At 46.6% G+C, this 18,887-nt stretch overlaps 1 protein-coding gene across 5 annotated transcripts in view; it reads left to right on the forward strand.

Moving 5' to 3' along the window:
* The window catches only part of abi1a (abl-interactor 1a), a 44,300-nt gene that overhangs the window by 2,829 nt on the left and 22,584 nt on the right, over nucleotides 1–18,887 (forward strand). For 4 of the 5 annotated variants that reach the window (XM_076290763.1, XM_076290767.1, XM_076290764.1 and 1 more), the window contains exon 2: nucleotides 9,013–9,180. In XM_076290763.1, the coding sequence (XP_076146878.1) occupies nucleotides 9,013–9,180 (168 nt within the window). Of the gene's footprint in view, nucleotides 1–6,760; nucleotides 6,843–9,012; nucleotides 9,181–18,887 lie in introns of those variants that run through there. The other variant, XM_076290766.1, reaches the window with a different exon arrangement.

Raw genomic sequence — 18,887 nt, forward strand, 5'->3', positions numbered from 1 at the left:
GAATGGGAACGGAACCGGTTCTCTGTCAGTGGAAAAAGGCTATCGGTGTATTTTGGATGCACAAGGTGTGCTGTGTCTGTGTAGTGCGGCCAGTAAGCTTGATGTGTGAAGGATGGCACAAACAGTGGGGAGATGGGAGGGGAAGAGCAGTCCTTTATTCTGGAAAGTCTTTTCTCGGACCATGCTGGTCAGCTGCCCAGCTGGGGAGGCCACATGACCGAGGAAGCGATGAGCATATCCCCTGGAGCCAGGCCAGAGTGGCCAGGAGGGTGGAGAGATGCTTCCACTTCACACAACACTCTGTGTCAGAGCTCAAAATGTGAGTGTGATGTTTCACACACACACAGATCGCTCCCCCCTTCCCCCTTCCTGTTCTCTCTTTGTCAATTTAATTTGGACTCGCACATATTCACCACAGTCCAAGCTTGGAGGCATTGCCTTCTGTTGGTCAGGGCTATTCATACCCTGTGGCACCTGTCAGCATTGCATTGCTGCGGGCACAGCTTCACTCTGCCAGGCTTTCACTGCCCTCCTGCCACCTGCTGGGAGCCACAGAACCTGAGAACGCCGCAGCTCTGTGCCAAGGAGCAGCAAATGACGCAGTCCATTTAGCGGACTGTTTCACATTCTGAAGCTCCCCTAGTGTAGCTTTCTTTAACTAGCTCATTTCTTTGCATGATCACTTTGTTACTTTTCTTTTCTACTGTCTCCCTTTCTCCTGCCCTCCCTCCCTCTCTATCCTGATACCACAGTTTTCCTTTCGCTCTTTCTCTCCCTCTGTCACCTTCTACTGAGAGGCCTGATGTGTTTTCTCAGGGCAGGATGTTGACTTTGTGCTGTTCACAAAAGATACAGACCCCCACAACTGAGCTAAATCGTATTGGCTCTCTAGTGCATGGCTGTGTCCCTGGCCTACATGGAGTGTTAGTCTTTGCAGCAGCTAGATGCAGAGTCCAGGCCTTCTATAGACTGAGACTGAAAATAGTATTTTTGCCTGAAATGTCTTTTGAGGATTTCTATCAGAATGAAAACTCCTAGGCTTGCAGTCTACTGGGCATGTCACTGGCTTTAAGTCACTTTACCCATCAACTTTTTTAGTAACAGTGACGGCGAGTCAGAAATGTTTTGTCCAAATGCCTTTGGAGGAACAAGTTTACTCTGAGGAGAGCGTGTCAGAGTGTACTGCAATTGGCTGTCTCACACTTCATTACCCCTTTGGGGAAAGTCCTCTGTTTGGGGAAAGCCTGTTGGGTTTGTAATAGCCTTGGCTGCTCCAGGTGGGTGTGTCAGCCTGTCAGAGGACAAATGAGGAAATGATTGAATCCACACTGCCCGTCTGAGAATCCTCACACAAGTACGCTTCATGGGTCAGGGAGAATGGCAGCCCATCTGAAGTTAATTAAACTTTGAGGTGAACTCGGCGAATGTCACAGAGGATTCTTTAATTTTTTAGTCTGACACCTTGTCCAAAGCCAGGTTTGTTTTTCCCCTTATGTGGCTTCTATGAATTGAACTTGAATAAGGGTGTGTGTGGTCAGTCCCTTAAATTAAAAATAGCCTTATCTTGACTTAGTGTCTGCTTCAACGTATTATAAATTCATTTAGCTTAGACGCTATTTTTAGTTCACCCTTAACCTTGGCCTCCCTGGGTATCTAATCTGTTGTGAGGTAGGCTAAAAATCGTTTGCACGTCATTGTTTGTACGCCAAGTGAACTGTGAGGGTGGAGGGTAGTGCTGAACAGAGTAGGTTCATACACGGGAACCCATTAGTTGTGTGGGAAGGCCACACCCAGGACTGCATTGCTGTCTGGTCCAAAGGCCATGAGCAGAGGAAGACCAAAAGGGAACTCTGTGTGGTTTTGACATGATCATGCCGGTCTTGTGATTGTGTGTGTGTGTGTATGCGTGTGTGTGTGTGTGTGTGTATGCGTGCGTGTGTGTGTGTATGCGTGCGTGTGTGTGTGTGTGTGTGTGTGTGTATTAAGAGAGTTACATGGTGGTGGTGGTGACATACAAAGGGCCTCCCAGATGTCACAGAACTGAATCCAGGTCAGAGGGAGAGAGCGATTGCATACTTTCTCTACATCAGCCAGTGCTTGTATATAGCCTAACTCAGACTAAAATACACAGAATACAGTCCCCTGTAACTCTGTTTCTGTTTACGCACGAGAGACAGAAAAACCGACAGATGAACTGACTGACATGACAGCAGTGAAGTATGTCCCACTAAGTGTCTTCCTGCCTGGAGCTGCCATCCAGTGTGCAGATTTCCCAGTGTCCCTGTAATCTATTTTCCCCTGGCCTCACACTTTTCTTCCTGCCCCTGGTATCCCTCGCTCTCTCCAAACACAGGCACATTTTAACCCCTCAATCAGCTGGGGTCTTTAACCCCATCCTCTTTCCCCTTGGGTTCATATTGCCCCGGTTGTGCTGGGGAAGAGGCCAAAGGCTTTCCGCAGGGCAAGGCTTTTTACTGTCGGCTGTATGTACTTACACTGCACACACTCTGTAATTCAGAGTCTGTGGGAGGAGGGGATCTACCTCATTCACTCCCTGTCAGCTTTAGGCTATCGTCGCTGGATCTTTTGTGCTTACAAAAAAATTGTATTGCGTACAAAAATGTGCTATATAAATAAAAGTGACTTGACTTGGATTGTGGCTGATGGGTATGGCTTGCTCAGTGAAAGACAGACGATGGATGCATTTGGGAGTCTAATTGAAGAGTGTTGCAGGCATGGTGGCCTTTGATCCATGCTGCTCACTGCTAATTGAGTCCCAATAATAGGCATCTGCCCAGTGTGTTCTTCTGTGTGTAAGGGAAACGAGAGAACACGCCCTTGCTATGGACTGGGGTCTAGCCTACACCACAAGGATGAGTCATTGGAGACTCAGAATGCCTTAGCTGTGCTACTTTTTAAAATGTTTTCATGTTTCCCTGATCAGGTTGAAATGTCAAAGACGCCCTACTCAAATACTTCAAGATGTCTTGCGCACATCCAGCCTATAGAAGACATTTAGCTCTGATAAGATGTTGACACTAATAGTGTTCTCTCCCCAGTCCACAATAATTTCAAGCATCCGAGTCTCTGAGCTTGACCGGAACCGCACAGGTTCTGTTTATTTCTTCTTCCTCTCCAGTTGAGTCATTCCATGTTTTGGCATTCCAGACATATCTCCTCAGTTTTCCAGGGAGCATTCCATTCCCCCCAAGGGGTATGGGGAAGTGCATGAGTGACTTTAACTGTCAGCGTTGAAAGAAGGGGAGTGCCGAACGCACCTCTCAGGGAAAAACAGCAACAGCACCTTTTGAGGCGACTGTTTTGATTTTACCCTGACAGCCGCATGCCTTTAGCTTTCCCCCCTCTTGTCAAAACTCCCTGAAGTATCTCTGCTGACATTTTGGAGTGCTGTTGGTGAAGAGATTGTGCAATGGGTGTTTCTCTTTGTGCTGCATGGTCCCTGTACTCCTCAGGTTTGGGTGGTGTTGCAGTTTTCCTTAAGATTGTAACATGTAATGTTATGATACATGATAAGAATCTTCTTATTTGCTCACCAGCATTATAGATCTTATGTAACAAAGCAATCACCTGCTTCTTGAGTGCCCATGGCAAGCAGTGCCAGAAGCCGTAGAGGAAGAGTCCCATGCTTAAAGCAACACAAGAGTTTTTTTGTACCTTAAAATAATGTTTCCAAAATCGTTTTAGTGGTTAATCAACTCGTAACAGGGTGAACAGCACTTCTGCATTCGCTTCGCGGCCCTCTATCGGCTATAACCGCACTATGTAAGTTTGCCAGATCGGGTAGCGGATCTGTAGTTCGATGGAATGAGACATAATAAACTACAAATTTGACTTGCATCTGATGTCGCAATACATTGTACTTTCATAAAATCATGCAACATATTCTACCTTGTCTGTGAACATCGTTATTTGCAAAGCCGGTGCCGGTTAAACAAATAGTGCGTGCGACAGAGGAAAAGTTATTTGGTGTTGCTTTAAAAGTCTAGAGGAAGTCTCAGAATGAGGGACCAGGCACAGTTTTTAGAGAGCCAGGACACATCCCACGCAGCCATAAATCCCCTCTTTAGCTCCTCTTCCCCAGCAGAAAGTAAAAAGCAAAGAGCCGCAGCAGACAAGCCTGGAAGGGATCGTCTGGAAGGGATTGTGGGTTGGGGGCAAGATAGCAGATGCTTCCTCTGTCTGCTCTGAGAGATCTTGCCGTCGTCGTTCAGGCCGGAAGGAGGGTGTCAGCGGAAAGCCGGGAGGTGATCCTAGAGACAGAGGAAGTCCTTAGTGCACGCTCTCGCTCTCCCTCCCGCCCATTAGGGGATGTGTGGCTCTGGGTGGAGTGGCACTGGAAGAACTGCCTCTCCCTTGACCCCTGGAACTCATAGTCCCCTCCCTGCACCCTCAGGGGAGGAAGCCCATGCTTTTCCTCCTTAGCTTCTCTGCCAGAGAGCACTGCTCACTGCTCCAGCAGCAGAGCCGGCCCCTCCGCTTCTCTCTCCTGCTCTGTTCTGCCCCAAATCCTGTTCTTCCAGTTTGACATCTCTTTGTGTTCCGATGTTTTGTCAGTCACATTGCCAGGCTCATGTCAGGTAAGGGCAAAGGTCAAACAGTCCCCTGGCTGTTGGAATTAAAGGGACAGTGCCCCCCCCCCCCCCACAAACACACACACACACACACACAACCACAACCTCAACACATCACCCTCTACTGTGTCCTGGCTTGTCACCGGACTGAGAAAATAATCCAATTTCTCTCTAGCCACCCCCCCCCCCCCCACACACACACACATGGAAGTTGTGTGAGAACTCACCTCTTTGCCTATCAGAGTGCGAATGAGGTCTCTGTTCCCAGCATTTGTCATTGTTTACCCTGTCGGGTCTATCTAGGTGACATGGCGTTCTAGTTAAGCACTAGCGCTACAGATTAAGTATGAGCTTGGTTTCATTTTTGTCCCTCTACTGCCTGAGCTATTGAGTCTTTTGATTAAACTGTAGCATGTGTGAATGAACAGTGCAATTTTAACAATGGCCTGGAAACTAACACCATTAGGCCACAGAGTGACTTTGTCGCCACACTGTTATAGGTTATATGGGCTAAAATGTATAATGATACATGAATTCATAGCCTACATCAGAATCCAATATATTGGCATACATACAACATGCATACATAATGCATGCAAGATTACATCATGCCTATAAGATGTACATAATGCATACAAATTGATAATGGATAAAAATGAAGAGAGATGGCATTCAAAGTATTGCTTTGTATTGGTGCCCTGGTGCCCATTAGGTTACTGTTACAAAGCATTGTAAGTAGAGTATTTAGAGAATGTTAACCTCAGCAAAGTAGATTTATTTATTATTTTATTTATTATTATGTTTTATTTCATTACATTTTATATTTTAAAATATATTTTATGTTACAGAAAGTGAATAAAAAGGACTTCTCGTCCATTATCAGTGCCTGGCCTCATAAATGCTTTTCTGGGTGAATAGGCAAAAAGTCCCACAGACCCTCCAAAGTCTTGTGGAAAGCCTTTTCAGAGCAGGGTAGAAATTGGGAATGGGCAGCTGTAAGCAGAGGGTTTCTACAAGTATATCTGGGCTGCAGCAGTGGAGGTAGTCTAGAGTAGGAGGGGAAGAAAGGAGACAAAATGGATGGACAGAGCTAAGTTACTTGCCACATATGTAATTATTGATGTAATTATAGGTTATGGTGATGAGGAATTATGTTATATCATAATCATAGCCATCAGCATTTGCAGACAAAGGTCCCACTATATGAGAGAATAAACAGGTTAATAAACTGAATATCTGTTATAGTCACAAAAAAAAGATTTTGCATGCATATGTCCATGTTTGATTGATGCCTAATCATCCAATCATCTGTCTTAGTACTATGGCATGCCTCAAGGCTCAAGATATCCAGGGTAAGGGGGGAAGGCGTGGGAGTATAGGCCTAAAGCGGTTTTAGTGTACGGGTGGTGATACACGGGCAAACTTTTTGAGCAATGTTGCTGGGCACTGGTGATGACCTACTGATGAATAAAGTATTCCAGAAATAGCGCAAATGATGGCCAATACTATTGGGTAATATACCAAACAACAATACTCCGGAACGATGCCCAGCAACAAAAGTTGCCTTGTGAATCATCTTAAGAGTAGTGTTTTGATACAAACCCTGGTTAGAGTATGGGAAGGGGTTTGGGGGTGGGAGAGCCCCCCCTGGGATTACGAACCTGGATTATAGGAACGCATTGCTGATCTGCTATGGGTTTATGCTGTGTGGAGAGATGCAGTTTGGTGTGCAATAGATTGAAGCCTCTCCCTTCAGTACGCATCAACCTTTCTCCAACTCGCTGTCTGCTTTGGTTGAATTGACATGAGCATATGCACAGACACATTGTAGACATTCTCGTACGTTGGTCTGTGACCTTCATGAATGGAAACTAGCATGCCTCATTCCAGTTTTTTACCACAATCTGGGATTTCTCTTTGTTGTGTCTCTCTCCCTCTTTCGTTCAGAATCATATGTAGGTCATGGGGGTGGTGGGATTTACAATGGCCGTCAGTAATTCTCTTGCTTCATGGGAACTACCTTCATCACATTAACGTCGCATGAGATTAAAAATGCTGAATAGTCATAATGTGTAGTTCAGTAAGTTCACATATTAATCTTGTCAGGAATGTGTTTATATCAGAGTCTAATGACCAGATTATGTCTCCTTTCATATAGAGAGACCTGGCCTGTCTCTCAGTTTATGGAGACTGCAACGCTATCGCTGTCAGCCCTGATGGATGGGACTGATCGTTGTTGTCCTAGCCCAGGTGATGATGTTATGTAAATGGACCTCATTTCCTTGAAATGATTCCTGCCTGAAGGAAAATCTCGTTATCACCGTGTGGTTGAGATCAAGGTGTCAAAAAAATGATTCACGTACTCCATGCTCAGAATTCTCATTGGGGTATTACAAGGCTAGCTGTTAGTCTGGAATTCCAGACCCACTTTATTCTGAAGACAACATGTTTGTTCGGAGAAGAAAGAAAATACCACTGAAGTGGAATTCCAGGGGTATCAGGAACGCAAAGAGCAGATGAATAATGTATCGGAGCCGATGCAGCTGAAGTGGTTTCCAAACCTGTGGCTAAAAATAGGCTCAAACAAGGTTCTCCATTTGTCTGGTTTCGCGGAGGGATTGTTGGATCAGTAGTAGTGTTCTGTAGCCTCCCTCCTGCCTCAGTCTGCTGTGTGTGTGTGTGGGTGTGTGTGTTGCTGAGGGGAAATTACAACTGTGTCTGTGTATGTGTACCAGTGGGTGTGTTGCTTGCATGTTATGCTATCAAGTGGCATATCTGATGCAGGCCTATTTTTGGCTGCATCAATTATATATGATAAATTATATGAATTTTGTGCTCTTCAACTTGTGTGTTTTGGTGATAAGAGAATTTGTCAATATGTGGCCTTGCATGGTTATGAAGGTTATTAGATAGCTGTTAAGCATCTGGTTGCCAAACCCAGTCCCTCTGAAAATGGGTGAAGAAAGGGGTTCTACCCAATTGTCTTTGTGAAAGACCGTCAGTATGTAGATTTACTATGATACTGTAAGTTCAAGATCCCACAGCATTTCCATGTGCTGTGCTTGAAGCATGTGTCTTCATATCAGCGTGTGCTGTGCGCGCACATGATATCATTCGGCCTGTCCTCTCCGACAGATGGCCGGTGCACGGTGGGAGTTCTCAGGAGGAATCTCCCAGCATTCCTGTGGGCGGCTATCGCGCCCGCACATCTGCTCCTCCCGCTCCGTCAGAGCGGCTCGCGGGCCCGTCACTCTCCCTCCTGCTGTTTGCCCCAACTGCTCATACGTGGCCCCCAAACTCGTGTTTGCGTACCCAGAGAGACACGTGTCAAAGGCAACATGCTTACCCAATTGACACCATTACCCACCTCTCTATTATCCAAAGGAGCAGGGCTCCAACAGAATCAACAGGAAGTGTTTGTCAGTGCTTGCGAGCGATTGGCTATGGCAGGCAGCTTCACTCGAAAGGTGTTTGTGTTGGTGATGTGCTTGAATTTATATTGAGATGTCTTTTGAAGTGTTCTAAGTAAAGTTTGAGGTGATAGCATCAGGTGGTGTGAAGATGGGGAGGTTTACCGCAGTTAGAAAAGTTTCAACCGCTCTTATGCCGCATGGCTATCTCAAACAGGAAGCCAAATAGAGAACAAAAACCCAGTGCTTATTTCCTCTCTTCTCAGTGGTATTTGTGGGTGTCTCTCTCACTCTCGTTCCTTTCTTTCCTTCTGTCTTTCTATCTTTAAATAATTTAATGAAGGCATATTACTGTAAAGTATTTGTGCAACAACATGCGTTATCATAACCCCTCTGAAATTAGATTCTATATTTGACAAAGTGGTTTTTGGCTGAAAAGGGATATGTCATTTGAGTTTGTGTTTGTTTTCACACTGGTTTCTGTGGCTCGTTTTACTTTTTCATCCCCCCCCCCCCACACACACACACACACAAAAACACTACACACTGCTATAATCCTGAAGACATGAAAATGTGGGTTTTATTTGAATTAATCCCCTAGTCTACATGATTCTTGAATAGGCACTCATGTTCTCTGGGGTTCTCTGAGTGTTCTCAAAGTAGTCAAAGATTCTATAGTTAACTTCAAAGCAACGAAGAGTGGCTGGCTGAAGGGTTACCCTTAGTTACCAATATACACATAGCATTCCGGTGAATAGGATTGTGTTAGAGCCGCCACAGAATGTTTGAGAGGGAGGTGGTATGCAGTGTTGGTGTCACTTGAGGAGCTTTGTGCAATGATTGGGTGTCTTAATTGAAGCAAGCCCTTGGGCTACAAGAAACGTTTATCTGCCTGTGTGCTAGCCCTCTGCTCTCCCCTATTCCTCTGTATTCAGCTGTGCTACGGTGTGTCATGTGCTGTGGTTGGTGGTCTCACGCACATCTCTCCCCTCCCTTCTCCTCTGCCACAGGCACCGGACAAAAGGAAAGCGCTGGAGGAGACCAAAGCCTACACCACCCAGTCACTGGCTAGTGTGGCCTACCAGATCAATGCCTTAGCCAACAATGTACTGCAGCTGCTGGACATTCAGGCGTCCCAGCTGCGCCGCATGGAGTCCTCCATCAACCATATCTCCCAGGTCAGTCTGAAAGCGCACAAACATATACAGGAATTATACACAGAGACCGAAAAAAGAGTCTTGTGCACACACAGCTGCATGGAATCCTTCTGTAACCACACGGTCTTGGTCAGTCTCAAAATACCTAGCGCCCGCACACACACACACACACACGCACGCACACACAGACAGACAGCTGCACTTCCACCACATCAGCCACTGGGTACAGATTATGGTATATGTGTATGATGCTCTAAAATAGTCCATGAAAGCGCAAGCCTGTGTGCCCACACTGGCATGCTCGCATGTATGGCACACAATGCATGTACATGGTTGTAATGAAAATGGACATACATGCACACATTGGCAATATACCATTTTTGCCATTGCCATTATACGCTGAAGAAGGGCCCGAAACGTCCGTTTTTGGCAATTAAAAGTTTGAAAGAGAACTGAGAGTGCTGTCCTTACTTCATACATATGAGGGATTCAGCACCTAGTTAAGTTAAAACCAGCAAGTCAGTAAGTGTGAGCGCGTTGCTTCATTTATTAGTGCACACACATTGACAACTCATTGGTCTATGTCTATGGATGTTTGTCTTGTGCTACTGCTCCATCCCCCACTCTACACGGAGACTTTAACACTCTCTGTTCTGCTCTCTTCATCGCCTCAAGACCTCATTGACTGGCACTTTTTTGTCTTGTGTGCTGAATATATACTCTGTGTGGATGAATGCTTGAATGTGTGCCTGTTACTCCCAGTGAATGAGTGATTCAATCTCCCCATCTCTCTCTGCTATCTTTCATTCTTTATGCTCTCATTCGCTCAACCGCTCTCTCTCTCTTGCTCGCTTTCTCTCTCTCTCTCTCTCTCTCTCTCTCACTCGCGCTCTCTCTCTCGCTCCCTCTCTCCCTCTTGCTGTTGTTTAACCAAGTCGCAGTTGGGGCTTAGCGCTTAAGTCAAACTGTCCCTGGACAGCATGGCTCGGATTCTGGCACTGTCGTTTGGAGTCAACTGATCCCATGAAGTCATTAAGAGCTCAGATCAAATCAAAGGCTCACATGGCCCCTGGGTGCCAAACCTAGACTGTAGACCTCCCGCAGGCCAGCACAGAGGCTTAGATGCACCGCCCCACCCTGTCCTTCTGTGCCTGGACTCTCTGTGGGGGTGTTGTTGAGGATGGCAAGCTAAAGGAAGTTATCAGAGAAAGCTTTCAATAGTATCCTTATGGGGTTATCACAAGAAGACTATTATGTAGCACAATAATACATTTATCATCTATCGCTGGCAGTGCTAGCCTGGCGGGCCATCCTATATCATTGAAATGTATAGTCTGGAATCGAACCATGCACCTCGCTTAATCCAAGGGGCGGGCAGAGAATTGTCTTTCAAACTGCCTAGGCATGCAATAGGCCAGCACTACGACCATATCCGTATCCGGTCGGCAAAACGGCAAATACATCCTTCTTGGAAAGGAATGACTTAAGTGCATTGTGTTGCTCAACTTTCAAAGAAAAGCACAAGTCCAACTCCTCCAAAGTTGACGCCAACGCCGATTCAAACAACCGCTCTTCGTTCGCCATAGCCACCTTCCTTGTTGTTCACCGTCGCAGGACTGTCGTTATCCTGTTAAGCCCGCCTTAAGACTCTCTAACAAAATAGAGCGCTGTGATTGGATGAAGTCCACGGCGTCAGCCAATAGAAATCCCTATGGTTTGATACTAGACGTACAGGCTGAGCAAATTAATTTGCCGCCGCTAGGGTGCGTCTAGATTTCTAGACTATGGCAGTGCAACAATTAACCACAACTATACCGCAACACTGGATGCTTACCTACTCTGCAGCATCTTGTACATCCACTCAGAATGGATGGAGGAAGTTTTTACAGAAATGCTGAGTGATCAAAACACTTTTCATGTATCATGTTCGGTGACTGTGGAACTAATGTAATGAGAGAGATGGATGAAGTGAAGAGATGATGTCATGCTAGTGTGGTTCTCCAGGGCTGCGTCTGAAAGCCTCTCTGTAATGGGCTACAAGCTGAGCACAGAGGAAATGTCTCTCAGAGATGAGGCGGGGGTCACTCCTCAGGCACACTCAGGCTTCCATCTGCCCACCAGGAGCCCCTCTATAAAACTGAGAGGAGCAGTGGAGAGGGGAAGGGGAAAAAAAGACCAATTTTGACAGGGGGATGGAAAGGCAAGTGATTTGTGTTGCGCTGGATTGCCAGAGCATTTTTAGTGGAAGCAGGTTTGGGGTGGAATGCCTTTTTTTGTAGAGCGCCAGTCATGGCCATGCAACGTGGTCCGGGTCTCTATGGAAACGGCGCCAAGCATGCTGGGTAATCGGACACCAGCGGAGCAGACGCCTGCTGCAGGAAACTGCTGTTTCACTTGGGTATAATGTGAGATGTGGCAGAAACACTGGCAGCTGCTCAGGCGCATACATTTGGCGCACGTCCTCTCCTGCCCACCCACCCAGCTCACTCACCCGCCACAAAGCCCACACACCCTACCAGGAAGAGTCTGACTCTCCAGTACCATCATACTGAAAGGACTTCTAGAAACACTGTTAGTGCGAAGCTCTCTGTATTGTATGGCTCTGCTGACATCAATGTAGTTCACCAATGTCACCAACTCACAAGGCACTTGGAGTAGTTGAATGTCAAAGTGTAAAGAATATAGCAGCTCTCATAAATTAATATGAATCACAATTGAAGATGGAACCCTGGTGAAGACCAATAAGCTGACCAGTGGGCTGTACACTGGATTCAATCTGTATTATAAATCTACCATGTCATTAAGATAACCAGCAAAGCCTGCATCATTTGTATATTTTTGTATAAAGTGGTTTGTAATGTGTTATTAAGAATTATATACATGTGTCTTCACTAATGGGATCATGCAACTGACATGAACTTCAGAGGACAGCAAAGAAGAGGGTTAAGATCTGAAAAGAGTTATTAAGACCCAAGTTGCAGTAGCCCCAAATTGTCTGCATCTATGAAACAGAGGCTTCTTTCTACAGGACCCAAAGACTGGGGATTCTCCTGCTAAGAAACACACACACACACACACACACACACACGCACACACGCACACACACACTCTCTTGTGTGTTATGTATCCATAGCAATGCCCCCTGAGCATGGCTATGAGGCGGCTGTGCTGGCGGGTCCTAAAAAAGGCTCTTTTATTGTCCTGCTGTGCCCCTCTGCTCTCCACTTACCATTCTCCGCTCCTCTCCTCTCCTCTCCTCTCCTCTCCTCTTCTCTCTTCTCTCTTCTCTGTCACTCAGGCGGGTCTGTTGAGAGTGCTGGCTCGCGGCTGCAGCCTCCTCCATGCCTGAGTGGAGTCTGCCGCGAGCTCTTATACAGGGCTGACAGGAGCAAAGGGCATTTTTTTCTCTCTCTCTGCACCCTCTCTATCTTGCCCTCTCTCCCTCTCTGTTCTTCATCTCTCTTTTTCTTTCCCTCCCCTTCTCATGCTCTTTTGATCTTGCTCTCTATCTCCCTTCCCTACCCCCCCCCCTTCTCTGTTAATAATTCAGATGTAGCGCTGTTAGCTTGTGACTGCGGTTGTTTATCTGCTACCTCTGCAACTCTGAGAGTGGGTCACCCTGCATTGATTGACTTCAGTGTCTTGATTAGCACATCACTCCATGCCCAGTGCAAAATATTTGTGTTTTTATACAGTGAAGATTGCATATAAAAGAGGCAATAAATTCTATGTGGAGTGAGAAAAGATGTTTTATTTACTGCAGTTTACTCAGAAGTTAGACACACCGTCAATATAAACTACCACATTGCAGCTGGAGGTCAGAGCATTTGTATGGGCGCATTATTGTGCCCATCCGCGGGTTTCTGCCTTATTGCAGGGGGATATAGTGTCCAAGAGGACGCTGGTGGACATGGCGGACTCTAGCCATGTGGATAAACCTGAGCTGACCTCTCCCAGCGTTTCCGCTAATGATGGATGCCTGCTGCTTCAGTGGCGGAGGAGTTGGGCAGGAATGAAAGTGCTGACTGCAGTCACATCAAGGAAATATGGCTGCAGAATCTTAATTACCAAGAGTGGCAAAGGTTCCCTTCCCCTGTGAAAGAAGAGAATGAGGGAGAGGCAGGAGGGAGGGGGACCGAAGGAGAGAGAGGAAGAGGGGGGGGATTTCAAGTCCTTTTTTATAATCTAAAAGAAAGATCTTTGTCACACAGATCAGTGCGTTCAGAAAACATTCACACGCACGCACGCACGCACACACACACACACACACACACACACACACACACACACACACACACACACACACACACACACACACACACACACACACACACACACACACACACACACACACACAGTATACTTCAAAGAAGAAGAATGAAGGACAGAAGCCAGCCAGCCATACAGAGAGAATGCAAGCAGTATGTACACAACCAAGAAGTGTGATACAGAAGCGAAGCGAGCAGAAAGCGGGAGAAGGGAGGCATTATGTCCCGGAAGCTGTGTGACTGCAGCCGCCCCCCCGCTGATGGGGTTTTTCCAGTGGGAACGTGAGGGCCATGTAATGGCCACAGTGGCATGACTCCCCTGGGCAGGCCGCCACACCCGCCACCGAGGGGAAGAGGAAGAAGAGGAGGAGGAGGAGGAGGAGGAGGAAAGGCTGTTTTTAGAGTGTGCCTGTGTCTGCCACCCCTCAGCCTGTGCCATCATGCTGGTTTCGGTAGTGTTAGCTATGTGGAAATGAGACACTCCTAAAGTGTGTGTGTGTGAGTGTGTGAGTGTGTGTGTGTGTGTGAGAGAGAGAGTATGTATACACATGATTTGTTTGTGTGGTTAACCAAAGAGTCTTGGGTGTGGTGATGCTATGCCTCTAGGCCTGAGTGGTGGTATTTCCCTTTTCTACCATCATGGATGGGTGTGTTGGTATCAGTCCAATCAAATCTTAGTGCTTCCCCTTTTAAGAAATAGTTTGAGCAGGTCATACAATGTTGCCAATGGCATCCCAATTAGTAACTCTAGCAACTACTTTTTGCCAATTCTCACCATTCTCTTTCTTTCTTTTTGTCCTCCTCTCTCTGTCTGTTTGTCCATTTTCTCTCATTCTGTCAGTTTTCTATGGGTTGTTTCTTTTTTCGGCCCCATGGTCTGCTTGTTTGAGGCAGCTGGCACACCGGATGCCATACAACATTTCGTGACATGACTCCTCCATGTCACATGACTCACTGGGACTGTAGTCAGGTAAACCCAGCCTAAATGAATGATTACCAGGCACCATATGCAGCCAGCGGTTGACCTAGTTTTAAAAAAGTAAGATAAATCTACTGAGAAATAGTTGATCATTCTTTGTCTTCTGACCAAATAAAGGCTCAGTCTAGAGGAATAGCTCGAGATATTTGGTACTCAGGCATGTAGTACCATCAGTTAAAATTTAACACATGACGCCTGTGGGTATCCGATCTGCATCAGCTGTGTCCAATAAACTGAGCGCAGTGTAATACCAACCATTACCTGTTCAGTCCCGTTTGGGGTGTGTTTTTAAAGGTGTTCCTTTATGTGCTTAGTCATAGATCTATTTTCATGCCATTGGTGTTTGAGGGCAAGTGAATTGGTGCATATCATGTCTGTGTGCATGATTTAAGGGCTGATTTCCCATTTGCCATGATTAAGATTTAGGCTTCATTTATACCCTAGAAACTAGCCCCAAGTGCTTAAGGGTTCAGTGATAGTGAATGTTTTCATGAGTGGGTGAAGAAGTGCATGCAGTGAGTGTGTCCATGTAAAGGTGTGAGCAGCGATGTGTTACTATCTGCTCTTGACAGCCTGGAGGGTCGGTAGCTTTGTGTGTGTGTGTGTGTGTGTGTGTGTGTGTGTGCGCGCGCTTGCACTCTGCAGCGTTGAAAGAGCTTTGGAACACTGCATGCTTTGTCTGGCCAGCTGGAGCATCTGAACCGTCACCCATTCTCTCTCTCAAAACATATATATACATACTTTAAACTGATATATACATTTGTATAAACATACTACTTCACTGAGATTTGTGAACAATAGTACTTAGTTTTACATCGGTTCATTGAATGTACTATTAAGATTTCATCAGCGCGTTTGCACGTGTGTGTGTGTGTGTGTGTGTGTGTGTGTGTGTGTGTGTGTGTATCACTCACCTTCCCTCAGCTGGTGGCAGGTGAAAACGTATTGTGCAGCTATGAGACAGCTGTCCTTTTTCTCTCCTAGCAAGTACGGTAGTTTATTTAGGTTTGTTAAAGAACTAAATTCAGGGTGTTTCTCATCAAGTTTTGGAAAGTAGAGATCACAAACTGACTTAAATGACTTGCACTCGGTCAGAAAGTGCCTCTCTCTCTCTCTCCCTCTCTTTCTTTCTTTCTCTCTCTCTCTCTCTCTCTCCCTCTCTCTCCCTCTCTCCCTCTCTCTGTTCCTCACCCACTAACTGTCTTTCTATGGCTTGCCCTTTCTGTATTATACATATATTTACTTAGTCCTCAGTCTAGTGTGTGTGTGTGGCAGGTAATTCAATTATCCAGGTTATGATTGCATGCTGTGTGTGACGGTGCATGAGAAGACGGGCAGTCTGGCAAAATCTGTTTAAATGAAATCATGTGCTCCTTTACGCTCAAGCGCACATATGCAAGCATGCAACCATGCTCGCTGTACATCACAAACCACACCACTGCTCTCTTGCAGGAGAGATCAACACACACACACACACACACACAAACAGACACGCCTGTTATTAGTGTGTGGTAACACCAGTTGAGATGCATGAATACAGAAACACCACTTGGGGGGTCCACATCTTTGCATGTGACCTCCTTTAGCGCATCCGCTAACTGATGTAATGTATGGGACAGTTAATAATAAATGTGTGTGTGAGAGAGCATGCGTGTGCGTGCAGCAGTATTTGGCAGAGGGCCTTTCTCTGTTTGTCTGTTTGCTTGTATTGAATGGACTTCCTTTCAGGAAATGGAGCTACAGTGCTATGGTCGTGTATAGTGTGTGAGGGAGGGCGAGAGCAGGGTTCTTTGTTTGACCCTGCATCTCATTTTGGGTTACCGATAGCCCTGTCCCCTGTTTGTGTGTTTTTCCATCCGTCATCACTGCTTGTGAGATGGAACTGGTTCTGCCGCATGTATCTGTCTCCACTCTCATCTGTTCTTCTCCCTTTAGGGAGTTTCTTAGTTGAAACACTAGATTGAGATGTGGGGAAGAGTGGAGGTTGAGAGGCAGGCTGGGAAATGAGGAGTGTCTGAGTAAAAGAGAAAGGGAGGGAGGGAGAGTGAGGGAGAGAGGGAATAAGTGAGTCCATGTGAGAGGAACTGTATGGTGTAATGCTATTGCATGATTGAAATGCACTGCAGTAAGTAATGCCTCCCTCCTCTCACCAGCCAGCTGTACAACGGCACAACTTTCCCGATTCCCCAGTGCCTGCCCTTCCCACCATCCACACACACACACACACACACACACACACACACACACACACACACACACACATACACACACACACACACACACACACACACACCCCAGAGCCCTTTCACGGCACAGGGGCCATCTGCCACCGCCCCCCTCCAGACCAGATTAGCCGGGAGATGTAGGACAGCTGTTTGCTAGAGAGCAAATGATTACAGCGCGAACAGTACATGCTGGATGAAAACACATTAGGTTCAGGTTTGAAATGAGGGAGGAAAGTGTAGCACATCACTGCAGATTTTTAGTGCTTTTGACGGATGATGGCTAGATTTGAGGGGTGTGTGTGTGTGTGTGTGTGTGTGTGTGTGTGTGTGAAGGAAAAGCAAAGATGTGTTGGAGTTAGCCAATCACCCTGTCTTAAAAGAGGAGTTGAGGTGAATGGGGGGAGTGATTACTTGCCCTGAGTGCTGTGTGTGTGTGTGTTGGGTCGTACAGTGAACATACGTTAATGGTGTCTTGGTTTGATTGATAGAATGAGGTGCTGGGTGTCGGCTCGAGGGTGGAGTGAGTGACTGATTACATGTAAAGCTGTCTTGAGTCTCTCTGTCTTCCACCCACACATGTCCATTACATATCCATTTCTCCTGCTAGCCCCCCCCCCCTCTCTCTCTCTCTCTCTCTTTCTCTCTCTCTCTCTCTCCTTCTGCTAGTATACAGCAGTCTGTCAGCCTGACGTACTGTGGAGGAACATTCTCACACACTAAACGCTATGCATTTTATTTTCATGTGGTTTTTGTGTGTGTGTGTGAGAGAGGGGAGGAAGAATGGAAGATCTGAGGTGTATGCTGCATAGCAGAGAGCTCCTCCATCTCATCCCACAGATGAGTAATGGGATGTTAAATAAGTGTGTGTGTGTGTGATCGATCGAGAGAGAAAGAGAATGAGGCCGTGAGATTTTGTCAGAACGCTGTTTTGGAGAATTATGTCTGTGTTAAGCCAGCCAGAGTTTTTTGGCCTCTGTGAAGTGCTGCCATCCAGTTCTCTTTTACACACACACACACACACACACACACACACACACACACACACACACACACACACACACACACACACACACACGAACATACGCGAACACACTCCAGCTGGCACTCTCCCCAGATGCAGATGCTCTCCCCAGATGTAGATGCTCTCAGATGTTACGGGTCGCAGCGCCCTGAGAAAAGGCAGATGGCCGATGCAGATGCTGGACCGGTGTGACCCACGGCGGGAGGCTTCTGCTTCTCAGCCCCCTTCTCCACTGCGTCCCCTTCTCCACTGCGTCCCCTTCTCCACTGCGTCCCCTTCTCCACTGCGTCTTCTCAGCCCCCTTGTCCACTGCGTCTTAGACTAGTGCTACACGCACCACCTCAAAAGCTCTTTGCATGATGATCAGAAATCTGTGTGTGTGTGTGTGGAGAAGGGTTAGAGATGAGCCAGGAGTTGCCAGCGTAGGATTTTTCGTTTGACTCGTCATTTTCTGAGATCCAGCAGCATTGGGAAGATCCTGTAGCGTAGGCTGTTGCCGATCTGGGCTAGTTGTGTGTAATAGTATACTGAAGTGTTGCCACTGTGCACTGTCTGCATGAAACTAAAAGTACTTTGTAATTTGTCTGCCATGAGGCGCTTGCTCAATGTGGTATCTGTTTGTATGGTATCCATTGGTCCCTGTTCTTTTTGAATTTATCACTCTGCTAAGAGCTTGTTTGTTACTTTCTAGTGTACAAAGAGGTCAATGAGTGAAAAGCAGTGTGAGAGCAAAGGAGTTTATTATCAGCATGGCCCTACTTCACATACTGCTGTGGTGCCACTCCTCAAGTAGCAAGTGCTGCCGCAGCCCCAGGCTTGGCAGCCGAGGTTATCCCTCAAACATATATACACACACACACATACACACACACACACACACACACACACACACACACACACCCACACACACACCCACCCATCTTTGGACAATAGTGTTCGAGTGCAGTCCGTGTGACTTGCCTGCCCTCTGGCACGGTGAGTCCAGCCTGGTGCATGCTCTGTAGACCCGCCCCTATTGGAAAGCTGCTGTGTGGGCTCTGTCAGTCACTGAGGAAGCGGATAGGAACCTCCGTCCTTCAACCAATGCAGGCGGGGTGTGGCACTCCTTCTTCTTTTTTCACCCTCCTTCTCTCTCTCTCTCTCTCTCTCTGTCTCTCTCTCTCTCTCTCTCTCTCTCTCTCTCTCTCTCTCTCTCTCTCTCTCTCTCTAGCTCTGCTTCTCATTTCAAAAATAAT

Source organism: Alosa pseudoharengus, unplaced genomic scaffold (genome assembly GCF_046254945.1).
Source record: "Alosa pseudoharengus isolate Yale_2024_CS ecotype anadromous, Long Island Sound unplaced genomic scaffold, YU_APseudo_1.1 YU_APseudo_1.1_scf_18, whole genome shotgun sequence".
NCBI lineage: Eukaryota > Metazoa > Chordata > Actinopteri > Clupeiformes > Clupeidae > Alosa > Alosa pseudoharengus.